Source organism: Natrix helvetica (assembly GCF_964273705.1).
Source record: "Natrix helvetica genome assembly, chromosome: 3".
Lineage (NCBI taxonomy): Eukaryota > Metazoa > Chordata > Lepidosauria > Squamata > Natricidae > Natrix > Natrix helvetica.
The window spans coordinates 38948721-38963864 of record NC_138549.1 but is presented as its reverse complement, the minus strand read 5'-3'; the positions used below and the strand labels follow the sequence as shown (position 1 = coordinate 38963864).

The following is a 15144-nucleotide window of genomic DNA, read 5'->3' as shown; positions in this document are numbered from 1 at the left end:
TCATCAATTAAATGGTGTTAAAAGAGATTAGAGCAAACTTCTCACCTCCGGCACTTCTACTGCAACTTCTAATTGATTATTTCCTTCCGGAATCCATTCGACGAAGGCGCAGGCAGCCAACAGCTGCGCTATGCACCCCCCTTCGCTCCCTGGCTCCTGAGGCGAGATTGGAAACCCCCTGACGGCTGCCGCCACTTCTGGGGGCTCCAGCAAGCCGCTCTATGGCAGGTGGTCCCTCCAAGACCCCCTGTGATCCTAAAAGGAGCTCACCGGAGAGACGAGCAGCGGACGGCAACGTCCGTCGCCTTCGGGGACTGGAAGTGATCTCGGAAATAAGAGTGACTTCTGACTTCCTGACAGCTTCCCCAAAGATGTTGCTTTCTGGCAAGAAGTATTACAGCCTGGATTTTTTAATGCATGCTATAAAATAGCAGAATTTATATTCCTCAATTCAAAACTTGCGGTAGTATAATGCACTGTTTGGGCTAAACTGAGGGTACAAACAGACAAACAGCTAAATACAATGTGTGTTTTCACAGTGTATGTACGTTGTATATGGTAAATTGTACTCCCAATTTGTTTTCCTGCTAAATGGATTAAACTCCTGAACGGATAGGATTACAACATTCAGAGTAAAGGCACTACTATGAAATGAATAAAGAAAGAAGTTACTATGTTAATTTGAAAGACACTCCAGATCTCTATAAACTCACAAAGTTAGCAGAATTGGTGTGCTGAAATTGTTTCTTTTAATTCAGGTGTGCTTATAGTAAAACAGGTGCAATTCTAGGTGTCATTTGTCTTCAGTTCAATAAAAAATCCTAGGAAAGGGTAAACTTCTGAATACAAGTAACAGCGGAATAACTAGCAATAATTTTAGGATTATTGTAATAATTTTTACACAGTGCCAAGTCAGAAATCCTACAAAAAAGGAAGAACTCCATATGCACATACAACTAAGTTAATCAAGCTAAATGTAACTATTCAGGTAGAGGTAAGGTGTTTTTTTTCCAGGTCGGAAACAGCATGAAAATATAAACTCACAATGTAGCCCCCAATCATAGTTGAGTTAATCTTGCAGGTGTAATGGTTCTTCAAGTCTAATTTTCTTCTAGAATTTTGAGTATGCCACACTCAACTTCTCTAACCAGCTGAGCTACACTAATGACTTTTATCCAAATTGTTTCTCTGCAGAACTTATCATAGCTCCAACTGTTCTGTTGTTTTTATTGCCAGGCCTCGCTGAGTGTTCATCTCTTCCCATCACAGGGAAACACAGAAATAAACTTTAAAAGATTGGAACTACTACAGTAAAAGCAGAGGTTATTTTTAGGTGATTCTTTTGTATAGCGGTAGACACATTATTTAAATGCTTTTCCTTTTTACAACTGGATGGATGCACAGTTCTTTGCATACAGTATTTCTATCATATTTTGACCATTGCAAACTTGACAATTATTCTTGTTTTATTCTCTTCATATTTGAGCCCGAGAGCCCAAGAGACAGTTGAATTTGAACCACACATTCTAAGAAACTCATTGTGGGCTTTATATTCGTCAATGCACATCTAGGTGGCAGTGTGCATTTATTAGTTTTTCATCTATGTTTATTGCAATAAAATGGGAATGCTATGGGGCAGCTCAGCCAATGGAAGTTGGTTGGAGGGATCAAGAGGTGCGCCTTCTTGGCTGTAGCCCCAGCCTTCTGGAACATTCTTCCTTTGGAGTCAGAATAGCTCTGACCTTGTTAGCCTTTCATAAGATTCTAAAAACCTGACTCTGTGTAAGAGCCTGGGGTACTGAAGAATACAAAAGACACGGAGCAACTTAGAGAAACTGGAAAGGTCTTCACAGATCACCTTGCAACGTAGATTTGCATAGTTATGATAGATAATCGTATGTAAAATGAAGAAATCCTATATTTGAAATGCCAAGAATTAAATCGGAGTGCCTGCTATATCAAAAAATATTCTGCATTTGCTTGGGGGCAGAAGAAAGGCCATCAATATTATTTTCAAAAAGAAAATGGAGAAAGAGGAAAAACTGTGGACAAAAGTTATTGTCTGCAGTTGGCAAGAGACACATCAAATGCTAACCCAAAGTAAGCAAGCAGATTTTGGATACAGATTATTAATTTCTACCCAAGAGAAATTTGACCAAAGGCTTTGCAGACTTGCTAAGGTTTGTCTATGGGATTACCTGAACTGGGTATGCTGCCTGAAATAAATTGGAATAAAGCAAGTAAGAAAAATTCTCTCAAAAAGCATAAAAATTTGTAAAGTAATGTTTAATATTAGTTGGTAAATGACTTAAAAAGTGCAGACCATGTGAAGAAATAACTTTTAATTCCATGGTATATTTTGTTGCCATGAAACACTGTTTAAAGACTTGTATGTTTGTTTTAATTTTTTCAAGAGGAATCATATTCTGGAGAGAATATGATTCCTCTTGAATCAGGCCAAGGCAGGGAACTTATAAGTAAAATATAGTTTATTTTCGCACAATACTTCAAGAAATAGATTTGATTAAGCAGAACTGTCTAAGATAGTTTCAGAATTAGAACTGCATGTGATTTTCCGGTAAAAATATTAAGAGTCCGAGCAGTAAAGCAATGTATTTGCTTCAGGGGATCTGATTTGTGAAACTTGAAATTTAAATCTAAATAGGAATAACATTTTGCATCCCTATCTTTTGATTAATGGTGATTTACAGAGCAGCATGTTCTAACATAATGCCAAATCTACTAATCTGTATAATTTTTTGTAGCTGGGTTACATATTGTGAATGAATAGCTTGTATTGGGAACAATATAAATTGAGATGGTAGTAATAAATGCTAAAAGGTGTTCTGGACTTTATGTTCCTGGATTAAGCCATTTAAACGGTCTCATTTCTCATTTATTTAGGCCTCAGTTCAGCTGTTTTGGGTCTTATTATTTCAATAGAAAAGAATATCTATAGCTCAGGGTTGAATTGAGGAGTGATGATGCTACCTAGTTGGGTAATGAAACATTTGCAAGCAAACAACTAAGTTTAGAGATTATTAAGGACTTAATTTTACTGTAAATAAAGTTTTTAATTCAAAATTCTAGGATAGACTTGCCTCATAGGATAAAAAGAGAGTGACAGCAAGAATCTTCTCATACCGCATTATTCAGATATTATTATACATATATTCTGTTTACTCCACATCATTGTAACCAGATTTCTTTGTAAAATATATTTATATATAGTTTCAAGCCAGGATAAGTGTCACAAACATTTTTTGATTCTGATTTGACTGGGTGACTTCCCCATCCCAGGACAAGAATGTTGTAAACAGGGCCCTTTGGACTAGCCCCCATTTAGTCCCACAATCTATTCTCGCAGTAATTGATCAATTTAAGGAAGTCACTAATCTCCCAGATTAGTGGCTCAGTGGCTAAAACACTGAGTTTGTCGATCAGAAAGGTTGGCAGTTTGGTGGTTTGAATCCCTAGCGCTGCGTAATGGAGTGAGCTCCCGTTATGTGTCCCAGCTTCTGCCAACCTAGCAGTTTGAAAGCATGTAAAAATGCAAGTAGAAAAATAGGAACCACCTTTGGTGGGAAGGTAGCAGTGCTCCGTGTGCCTTGGGCATTGAGTCATGCTGGCCATATGACCACGGAGATGTCTTTGGATAGCGCTGGCTCTTTGACTTTGAAATGGAGATGAGCAGCACCCCTAGAGTTGGGAATGACTAACACACAGGTGCGAGGGAAACCTTTACCTTACTCTCCTAACAGATGACTTTCAAAGGCAGTCATACTGCCAACAAGGCTAATAGCCATTGATTCCTATGCCTTTTATGAATTGGTCCAACCTGTTTCTGAAGCCAGCTAAGTTAGTGGTCAAGATTACTTATAGCATATTTCTTCATTTTGAGTGGGGATATCTGAAAGAATTTATAGAGGCTTCTGTAAAACAGTTCCTGTGGTGAGACTTATGAAATGTTTGCACTTAGATGAAGCTTATGTGAAGACTTTGTACTTTATTCATCTGCCATTTTCAACATGTAAACATACAGGATCATAGTCAACAACATCTCTCCTTTTAATTTTATATCAGCCATTTAGAATGTATGAAGATCATAATCAGATCTTCATCTACCTTCCTGGAAAATTCCTCTTAGAACATTCTCAGGCTCTGCAGAATTTCAGTCAGTTAGCTCTAAATAACCCTTTTCTAATTTGTTTTTGCAATTTTAATTCAGTACCTACATATTACTTAATGTTAGTCCATCTCATCAAGGACTGTCTACATTCCATGGAATCTGTTTTCTAAACTTTTATTCAAGGCAATAAAACTAGAGCCTTTGGTATAAAAAAATTATTCTTTGCTACTGACCCCAGTCTTCTTTTGTGGCTAGAATATAATAATTCTTAAATTCTTGTAAACAGTTCTGAGCATTAACCATCTGCTTGAAAATCCATATTAACTGAAAAATCACATCAGTCTTTCTTGAGGGAAAAACAAATCTGTTTGTTTTAATTTCTAGGGAGAGAGACAGTACCTAGGTTCCAGTTTACTAACTTTTGTTAGATCTGTCACCAGTGTTTTAAAAAACCTGTTGGATTAATAATTTCTTGGAAGTTGGCAATTATTTTGCCTAATAATTTAGAATGCATATTTTATTTGCTGAATTTACTTCATTTCTTTCTTTCTTTCCTTTTTTTTAATAAAAAAATAGGCTTTGGCTCATCTTCATTTAATAGAATACATAGGAGAACAAACAGCTTTGTTGATAAAGGTATAGTTTACAATACATTTTTTTGAAAGGATAAGTAATATTTTTTCATATTTATGGTATTAAATTAATGATTATGTTATGCTGTCAGAGATACAGTCCTAGATTCAAAGGCAACCCTAGTGAAATCCTGGGGTTTTTCTATTAGGTGAATTGTTAGAAGATGGAATTTGGGAATCAGGGATTTTTTTAAAAAAAGCTCCAATATTGGATCTGGATATTATTATTCTCAGGCTACTGTTACCGCCAGGAAAGGGAATCAAACATAGATCCTTCCTTGGTTGTAGGAGAGCCTCTTCCAATCATCTGGACCTGTGAATATATTTGATGCGGAAAACACTTCATGAGTGTTTAAAAACTTATGAAAAATAATTCACAAAGTAGCTACAACAGTATACAACAGCTGCAAAATAGCAGTTTATAAGGAAAAAAGATGGCAATTTTGCTTCTTTACCGATCATAATGATTCCCTTGAAGAATGGCTGATTTTTGTTTTTTGAGGGAGGGGGTAGATAGTCGCTATTATAAACGAACAGATATGAGGCTTATTTGGAATCTCAGAGGATTTTTTTTAAAAAATAAAGATGATTCTTGATATGTTTAAGTATATTATTGTATATATAATGTACATCATATAACTAGCCATTAAGTTGGCTGATTAGCTATATAATAAAAAACTATATTTTGAGCCATGGTGGCAAAGTGGTTAGAGCGCAGTACTGCAGGCTACTTCTGCTGAGTGCCGGCTGCCTGCAATTTGGTAGTTCAAATCTCACCAGGCTCAAGGTTGACTCAGCCTTCCGTCCTTCCAAGGTGGGTAAAATGAGGACCCAAATTGTTGGGGGCAATATGCTGACTCTATAAACTGCTTAGAGAGGGCTGTAAAGCACTGTGAAGCGGTATATAAGTCTAAGTGCTATTGCTATAACTGGGAAAAGGGCCCTGTAAATTTTGGACTAATTTTTTGCCCCCAAAACTATTCGGCATATAGCTGGAACACAGAATATAATTTTTAAGTAATTTTATATTTCCGTGTCTTTTTCTTATTTCTACTGAATCAGATAATTGTTCTGTTTTTATGTATATATTTGAATTTAAGTTTTAAAAACAAAGCATTTTAAACAATGACTTCTACTACACTGCTCAAAGACGTAATAAAGTTGACCTATCTAACATTTATATACAAATCTGCAGAATTTTAACATGAGTTACAGCAGGATAAATCAATGACAATCTTATTTGCAAAATAATTGCTTTCATGAAAAAGGCCATCTATTTAATCCTTCCTTTCTGTTCTGCCTGTCTGCCAGGTGGTCCCTGAAGAGCAACGCTTGACAGTTGCTATTATTTTAATTCTGTGGGTCTCTGCATTGGCATCATCTCTAATTGACAATATTCCATTCACTGCTACGATGGTAAGTCCTATGTCTTTGCATCCTTCTGCTAGGGATACAGTGTAGAGTAACTGCATGTCACTAGTTGTTTAGGTCACTATACATTTTTCTTCAGTACTTTCAGATATTAATTTATTAAAGTAATTTCCACCTTTCCCATTACTTTATTGCCAAGGGGACTCTTACGTTAATGCTCTGAGATGTGAAAGTTACCATAGCAATTCCCATACTCCATTAAAAAAAGTTAACAGTTAAAAGAAATAAAATGAGATTAGTCTGACAAGATTTCTTTTTAGCAAATCCATGCTAATAAATCCATCACTATGTTGTTTTCAAGTGCTTAGAGATGAAGCTATGTTTATTTGATCTAGAATCTTTTCAGATATTGATAACCCTTCGCAACCCTTTTGGTTCTTCTATTTTCCCCTTTTGAAGATAGACATAGAATTGGTATGTGCATTCTTGAAGGGAAGAGTCTCCATCACACATGAGGTGAAGGGGAGTGAAGTGGCCACAACGTGTCAATGGTGGGTTCCTACCGGTTCGGACTGGTTCGGCCGAACCAGTAGTGGTATGGTGGCCTGGGTCGCTGGAACAGGCAGTGACCCAGGTCTGCCACACCCCTGAATCGGTTCCCCAGTCAGTGCCACTGGCGCTGCCATCTTGTTTTTTTGATTGAACAATTTTGATTGAACTGCGCATGCACATACAGCATGCATCCAGAGACCACGCCGGAAGCGTACCCACAAGCAAAACGGTAGTAGTGCCGACCTGAATGATGTTGTCCTAATGGTGACCTTTACATTCTGGACCATCTTGACTCTCTCTTTTTTTAAAATGACAGAACCATTGAGAGATTCTACCTTCAGAGTGTTATTTGGGAAAACCTTATTTTCTACACATTTATTTCAATAGACTGCTATTACAGTACATGCTGCCAACCGTGAGCCATCTGTTAAGATTTTTCACTTTTATTACTATGACATAGAAAATGTTATATTAAATCAGCTATAACAATAATTATGAAATTTCTTGTATGTCTACTCCTAACCAAAATGTTAAAGAATATTTTAAACAAATAATTAAAATGGTTATTTCCAACACCATATAGTGTATGCCTTCCAATCATTCTGTCTTTTGTCGGGCAGAAATAAGAGATAAAAGTCAAAAGGGATAAAGAGGGTATCTAAAAAGCAAAATGCACTATAGAACATCTTCAGATCAAGACCATTCAGTAATCGTCTGTCACTGAATAAAACTACTACACATACACACAAACTCATCAGCAAAGGCTCAATTAATACATTTCTTTTAAAAAATCTGCAGAGGTGATATTTTCTTGTATAATATATTTAGTCAAAACTTTGATTAAAACAAAAAATAAAGGGCACCCTTCCCTTGTACCCTTTTATATCTTTCTCATGATTTAATCAAACCTCCATTGACGATGATGTTAGTTTGCTGAGTTGCATAAACAGACATAATCCCTTGAATAAATTACTTCCCAAAGTCCAGATTTTCCAAAATTTTAAAACATAACAACCCAATTTAAGTTGTCAAACTTTCTCTTTGTGCAAAAATATCAGCTCTGTTTGTTTCTCCTTGTGTTATTGTAAATACTCAGTGACATTTAAAATAGTTCTCACATTGTCCCTTAACTGCCTTTTTGGCAAAAATTCAGATTGATCAATCTTTGGATCGAATATTTTGTGTGCTTTTGTGCTTTTGGTGGGATTATTTTTAAAAGCCCCTACAGTTCTCAAGGAAAATTCTAGAATAGCCTTTCCCTTTGTGCTAATTTCCATACATAAAGTACTTGGATGAGCATTCACCTCATTCCAGGATAATTGTTTTCATGAAAACAATTTTAAAAGAAGTTAGAAATTAAGTTTCTTGTTTTCAGTGTAACTGGTTATCATCTTTAATCTTAATCTTATTGTTTCTCTTACTATTTATTATTTTAATATACATTTTGTAGATTCCTGTACTTCTCAATCTAAGTCAAGATCCTGAGGTTAATTTACCTGTGAAACCACTGATCTTTGCATTAGCCATAGGTGCCTGTCTTGGAGGTAAGCAGTGATGATGATAGTTTGAAGAAATATATATTATCAGTGAGAGCTAAAGCAACACGCTAAATTTAGGGTTGTGATTTTTAATTTCTCCGTCAGATTAAACACTTTTGTAGTTAACTAAAATGTGATCCATAACTAATCAAATTGCACATTTAAAAATACTCATTTTTAAAATATATCCTGTAGCACATGCAATCGTTATTTTTATATCCTGAAAGAAATAGTAATTCTTTAGAAAGTGGGACTGAAATTGACTTCATGCCTGATTTCACTGGTCTGGCCAATGATGGTATTAGTAATGGTATTAATGATAGTATCTTTCTACAATTTACATCTGCATTGGCCACTCTTATTGTGATGTTGTAGATAATATTTCCAAGTGTTGCAAGCCATCTCGTTAGTTCTGTTTCTGAAGAGTATAATCTGGAACGTTTGCCTCTTGAATGCAGATAGTCCCTTAGGTAGCATCTGCTAACCTATGGCTGTCTTCTCCTATTTCAATCTCGTCTGCCTTAGCTCTCTCAGATGCAACACAGCAATTACTACAAGCAACTATTATTTCAGTATTCTTACCTGGGTAATTGTCATTGGCATCAGCCCTAATATCTTTTCTACTCAAAATTGCCTGGGGCCAAATTGACTGGATATTCACAGTGTTATACTTCCTTGCATTCCTTGCCATAGTACAGAGTTATTTCTCAGTCATCTTATGATACAACATAAATGAATGTTCTTGTCTACTAGGAGCTGGTAGGAATCATCACTAGAACTGCCTTCGTTCAAACACCACACTTTATCCAGCTGTCATAATTATATGTATTAAAGTGGTCATTACCATAATTGGAACAGTCATCTACAGTGTCTTTTTCAGCACTGTTCAGTTTGCAGCCAGGTCTGTCCACATTTGAGGTGATTATAGATATGGTTATAGTTTTGATTCATTAACCAGAATATTGGTCTTAAGTTTATGATATTTATGTTTCGGTGTCATAAAGTGGAACCAAGTCAAGTTTACCTCTACACCTCATTCTTGAAGAAAATTTATTAGTACATTGGGAGACCACTGATTATGCACATCTTGCATGCTGGAACAATATCTGAGTGGATACCTAGACCCCAGCCCTCAATTCTCATAATTTCACCAATGTGTTTTTAGATATCTTTTTGGGAAGAGAAAGGAACTGTTGTGAGAATGAGGAAAATGCTGTCCAAGTTGACTGGTCCTAGAAATCAGTGACATCTGTAACAAACCACAAGGACAAAAATGGTGATGATCTTGATGCTGCAATTGCATATTGCACTATAACCGTGATGGAGAACCTATGGCACGCATGCCACAGGTGGCACGTGGAGCCATTTGCTTGGGCATGCGAGGCGCTGCCCTGTCAGATGGCCAGCGTGCATGCACGTGCTGGCCAGCTGACTTCAACCTTCTTTTGAGGCCGTTTTTCATGCTCCGGAGTCTTAGCCTCGGGAGCGTGAAAACCCAGCCTTACCGGCAAACTGGAAGTCAGAAATGGACTTCTGGTTTGCTCATAGGACCGTTTTTCACCCTCCCGAGCCTTTAGGGGCTTTCAGGAGGCTTCCCTGAAGGCTCCAGACGGCAAAAACTGGCCCTACAGACAAACTGGAAGTTGCAATTCCTGAACTTCTGGGCTCCCCGTAGGTCCGTTTTTCACCCTCCGGAGCCTTCAGGGAAGCTCCTGAGGCCTCCAGAAGGTGTCGTGGGAGGACGGGGAGGCTGTTTTTGCCCTCCCCAGGCTCCTAGAAAGCCTCTGGAGCCTGGGGCAGGTAAAAAAAATGTGCCAAAAGTGGGGGGGGGAAAGCTGGTCGACCGTGTATTTGCATGGAGGGGAGTCACATGCATAGCATTATGGGTATGGCACGCCCGTGCACGATCCCCCTGCAGTCCCCCTGCTTTTGGCACGGGAGCCAAAAAAGGTTCGCCATCACTGCACTATAATATTTAATACAAATATCTAAATTATGGGACATGCATAATGATGATGCAAGTGTCATATTTGGCCTCCATGGTCCTCCTGCAGAAGCTCAAGACAGTAATTCTTCATTTTCATATTCAGTGTTCCTCCATTTTCATTGATCTCTCAAATAGGATCTAATCAGGTCTCAGTCAGACGTCTTCATCCATGGAAACCAGTCCATGGAATCTAGTATTTCAGAAGCAGAAGGTTTATGTCTCTCTACTAATACTTTTTTTACTCTGATGCTAAGAATTATGATCTGAACAAAAGAAAAGAATTCACAGCCTAAGTAGACTAAAACCAACTTGCAGAGAGCCAGAAGTTAGCTCAATAATTGACTGCTTATCAAAGGAAGCTGATAATGGTCCTGAAGCTTTGCAGCATCAGAACTGAACAAAATCATGGCTACAAAACCTAAGCTGCAGTTGGTGTGAAGGACAGAGAAAAGAATTTAAGCATATTGAAGCCTTGATGGAAACAATGAGCCTATTCTTGATATTGATAATCTCTTATTGACAGTGGTGGTTAGAATGCATTATTACAGGCTAATTCTGCCGAATCCCAGCAGTTTGATCCTGACCGGCTCAAGGTTGACTCAGCCTTCCATCCTTCCGAGGTCAGTAAAATGAGGACCCAGATTGTTGTGGGCAATAGATTAACTCTTTAAACTGCTTAAAGCGTGCTGTAAAACACTGTAAAGCAGAATATAAGTGCTATTGCTACTGCTATAATGCGAACCTAGACAATTGGAACTATTTATTTACTTATATTTCATTTTTTTAGACCACCCATCTCCCTTCAGGAAGGCTTGTTTTTTTAATCTTTGTAACTCTGGTACCAAACTTTTTATTGGAACTTGCTATTTTTGTGTGATGGTTGACACCTTAATAAAAGATTATGGATATGTCTACAGTTTTGATCATAAGTGAATTGATATATGGTATCTCTTTTAATTTAATTCCAGAGATTTGTTCAGCTGTTTAAAGTGGCTACTTTCCAGAAAGGGACATATTGGTTGTTGTTGACTCATCGAGTCTGCTTTACTACGCATAGGGAAGCATTCAATAGATAGAATGGCTCTTTTTCTTTTTGCAAAATAATCTTAAACTTTGTGACTATCTAAAAATTATTCATATACAATACAATACAATACAATACAATACAATACAATACAATACAACACAATACATACAATACATAATGCTACACATATTAACTGCAATCAGAATCATTTTAGCACAGAATTGGAAACAAATACATACTCCTCAAGACCCAATTATAAGAAGGAAAATCTATGAATGTGTAGAAATGGATAGACTGTCTATGGAAATGAAGGAGAGGGAAGAAACCGAGTACTATCAAATTTGAATAGATGGTATTCCTGGTTTGAGAGTAAGCGTAGAAGTTAAGGTACAAATGGTAAAAGTATAATATATAGGGTGTATTTAAATAAGCATGATATAGAGATAGAATTTTTTGTAAATAAGATTGTTACAAAAGATATGGATACTGATATGGAAAAGCTGTTATAAGTGTAAATTTGTACTTTGTCTTTTAAATGTTAGAAAATTCAATAAATACTATTTAAAAATTAAAATTAAAACCATTCATATAGAGGACTTTTGAAGTGGAATGGAACAGGTCGTATTTTTTCCTGATTACTTGGAGATTGCTAGTTCTTCATGCATAATTTCTAAAGAATTAATGTTTCTTTTTGGGATTTGAGTCTGAAAGATTTTCAGTGGTTTCTTTAAGAATTTATCTAGCTGCTATCTTCATATTTTGAGATAGTTAATATTTTTTCCCTGTTTTTGCGTCCTGTTGTGAGCAATTTTAGAAAGATAGATCAAGCTCAAAATGGTGTTTACCAAAAGATAAAAGATGAACAGATGGCAACATTATAGACCAGATATCATATTATAAATATGTAGGAAGAGTGTTTCAGCAACTCGGCCTTGGGGCAAAAAAAATAGCTTGCCACTGATAACATTCTGATAAGTGAAGTAGCTATTTTCAACTTTTTCAGTGTGAATTTAGGTATTCTAGTAGATGTCAAAAATCTTTGCTGCTTAAAGTTGGAGCTAATTACTTTATGGGTCTCAGGACCTGGTTTCTGATTAGGCTGAAAACAGTTTGACCAGATTTCCTTCAGGCTATCTTCTCAATAGCATTGCTCTAATTGGAATCAGCCTGATTAAGGTTGAAGCCAAGGTCTGAATTTCACTGATTAATTTTGGCTTCAATTAAATTTCTTCCTAGTAGGCTTAGAACCTATCACTGTGATTGACAATTTTCAGTCTCTTGGCACCAAAATCCAGAAACCAAATTGGCCTCATCTGGATTTTCTTGTAATGGATTATTATATATAGGTTTTTAAAAAGCCAAATGTGTTATTTGATTAGCAACTTTAGATTGTGAGCATCAACATGATCTGGCTAAGTGATCAGTACCTCTAGAGAACTTTTGAACCTTTTTCAACTAACGTGCTATCTTACACAACTCAACCACTTCAAGGAAACATAAGGTCTTTATTCTGGCTTCCTTATATTTTACTCTTGGAAGGTAAAATTAATAATATCCCTATGGGAGACTGGCTCTGCCTTTGTGATTCAGGAGAAGCTGAATCTCTGACGCATGTCTTATTGTGGTGCCCATTTTGTTAAGATATTTGATTGATTCATGTCATTTCTATTTTTGACTCACAGACCAGGTAGCTCTGACATATTTTCTAGTTCCTTTTTATTATCTCTCTTAAACTACTCATTTTTTTTTCTTTTCAAGTCTAGTAAATTACATTTCTGAAAATGGGTTAATGCAAATTAATCAAGCACTAAGCTTTATTAAGATTTTCCTTTTTTTTTTTTTACTATTTCACTTACTTTGCTTACTTGGGATTATCAATGACCATAATAAAATGTTGATTTATAAGAAAGACTTACTAAATTTGCTTCCTCTTTAGTCCCCTCTTTTTCTGTCTTTGGTACTGTACTGGTCTTGAAATGTCAATTTACATTTTTCCATTTTATTGTTCTGAAAGACTGCCTTTCTAATCTCTGATTTGTCATTAGACATGCACTAAATCTAATCTTTTATGCTGGAAAGTTCCAAAGTTGAAAATTGCATGGGGATAGAAAAATTCTGTACTGAGTTATTTTATCTCAGTTTCGTTTGTGGCAGAAATTAGTTCTCTCTGTATTTGCAGACCCCAAAACATCCTTTGATATGTTTAATATCTGATAAGAAGTACTGATTCTGCAATTTTTGGGAAGAGTTTGCCCTTTCTCTCATTCTCAAAATCCCAAAAAGGCATTCTGATCTTACTACTTTGTGAAAAGATAGATGTAGCACTAACCCTCATAAGGGTCACTGGAATCTGGGTTCTCCTGGCCCTCTTTGTATGGCTGCCAGTCCACACTGGTCCCTCCCCGATGCACCTCTACTTGCCAGGATCACATGATGAGGTGGTGGTCAGCCTCCTCTCAGCAGGCAGGTCATGTGGTGGGGTGATGGTTAGTCTTTTCTTCAGCAGGTGGGTCACATGATGGGATGCTATTCAGGTGGCTGGTTGGACCTTCTTCCTCTTCCTCTCTCTTCACTCTCTCTTGAATGGCCTGCTGGGCTCCTTTTCCACAGCCTCTGCTCCTTCGTTGTTTCCTCTACTTGCTTCCTTTCATTCAAACTCCTCTCTTCCTCAGGCTTGCCTTACAGAAGCCTTTCCTATCTTATCCCCATCTCTTCCTTAGGCTTGCCCCATGGATATTTCTCATCTCCTATCCCCTTAGGCCTCCTTTTTCCCAGGCATCCCTTCCTATCCTTCCTGCTTTTTTTTCTTTTTTCCAGCTAAGCCTCTCCTTCCTCCTCTTGCACTCCCTCTGTCTCCTCCCCTTCCTGCCAAAACCTCCTTTTATTCCCTTCTCCCCCCCTGCTACATAGAGAATGATAAATACAGAATAAAAAGAAATTGGCTTCTGAGATACTACTTAAAAGGAATAAACATAAAGACATTCAAAAGTAAAAATAAGATTTATAAGGCTTGCTTATTTGATCAAGATTATAACATATGCAATGTTTTTTTCCCTCACCCAATATCTTCAAATGGGTTTTTCTTGACTGGGACTGAATAGCAAAAGCACTTAGCAATAGCACTTAGATTTAAATATCCCTTCACAGTGCTTTGCAGCCCTCTCTAAGTGGTTCACAGTATCCACATATTTTCCCCAACAATCTGGGTCCTCATTTTATCCACCTCGGAAGGATTGAAGGCTGAGTCAACTTTGAGCCAGTGAGAATTGAACTGCCAATTTGCTGGCAGCCAGAAGTCAGAAATAGCCTGTAGTACTGCATTCTAACCACTGCACCACCAGGGCTCTTCCTGTTCTTGAATATTGAATATTTATTTATAGATATGATATGGAAAGAGGCTATTTTTTCTGTTAAATGAACAGATTTAAATAATTTGAATAAGCAAATTTATGTATTTTAAAATAAATTGAAAAATTATAAGCTATGGTATTAAAACTGAAGGAAAATGTTACATTTGTGAAGGACTTCCTGAAAAGAGATGATAGGAAATTAATTTATGGGACATTATGTGACTAAATTTCTATACAGTGCATTCAGAAAGTTTTCAAACTTTGTTATGCTGCAGCCTGATTCTACATTTGTGGAAATTCATTTTTTCTCATTAATCTACGCTCAGTATCCCATAATGATAAAGTGAAAACAGAATTAGTTTTGCTGATTAAGACTCAATAATAAGGCTTTATTATTAATACATAAAAGATGAGATATGGGATGAAGGCATTTTAGGTTGAGATGTTAGAGAAGGTAATATGTTACTGAAATTAAAAATAGAAGGGACAAATTATGTGTGTGTGTGTGTGTGTTATATACACGTACACACATACATACATGTTTAGCTTAAGAGAAAG

The 15144-nt window shown here is 36.7% G+C and overlaps 1 protein-coding gene across 4 annotated transcripts in view; it reads left to right on the top strand.

The window, feature by feature from the left end:
* The window catches only part of OCA2 (OCA2 melanosomal transmembrane protein), a 209544-nt gene that overhangs the window by 155010 nt on the left and 39390 nt on the right, over nt 1–15144 (top strand). For all 4 annotated transcript variants that reach the window (XM_081947658.1, XM_081947657.1, XM_081947660.1 and 1 more), the window contains exons 21-23: nt 4706–4765; nt 6073–6177; nt 8135–8228. In XM_081947658.1, the coding sequence (XP_081803784.1) occupies nt 4706–4765; nt 6073–6177; nt 8135–8228 (259 nt within the window). The remainder of the gene's footprint in view (nt 1–4705; nt 4766–6072; nt 6178–8134; nt 8229–15144) is intronic.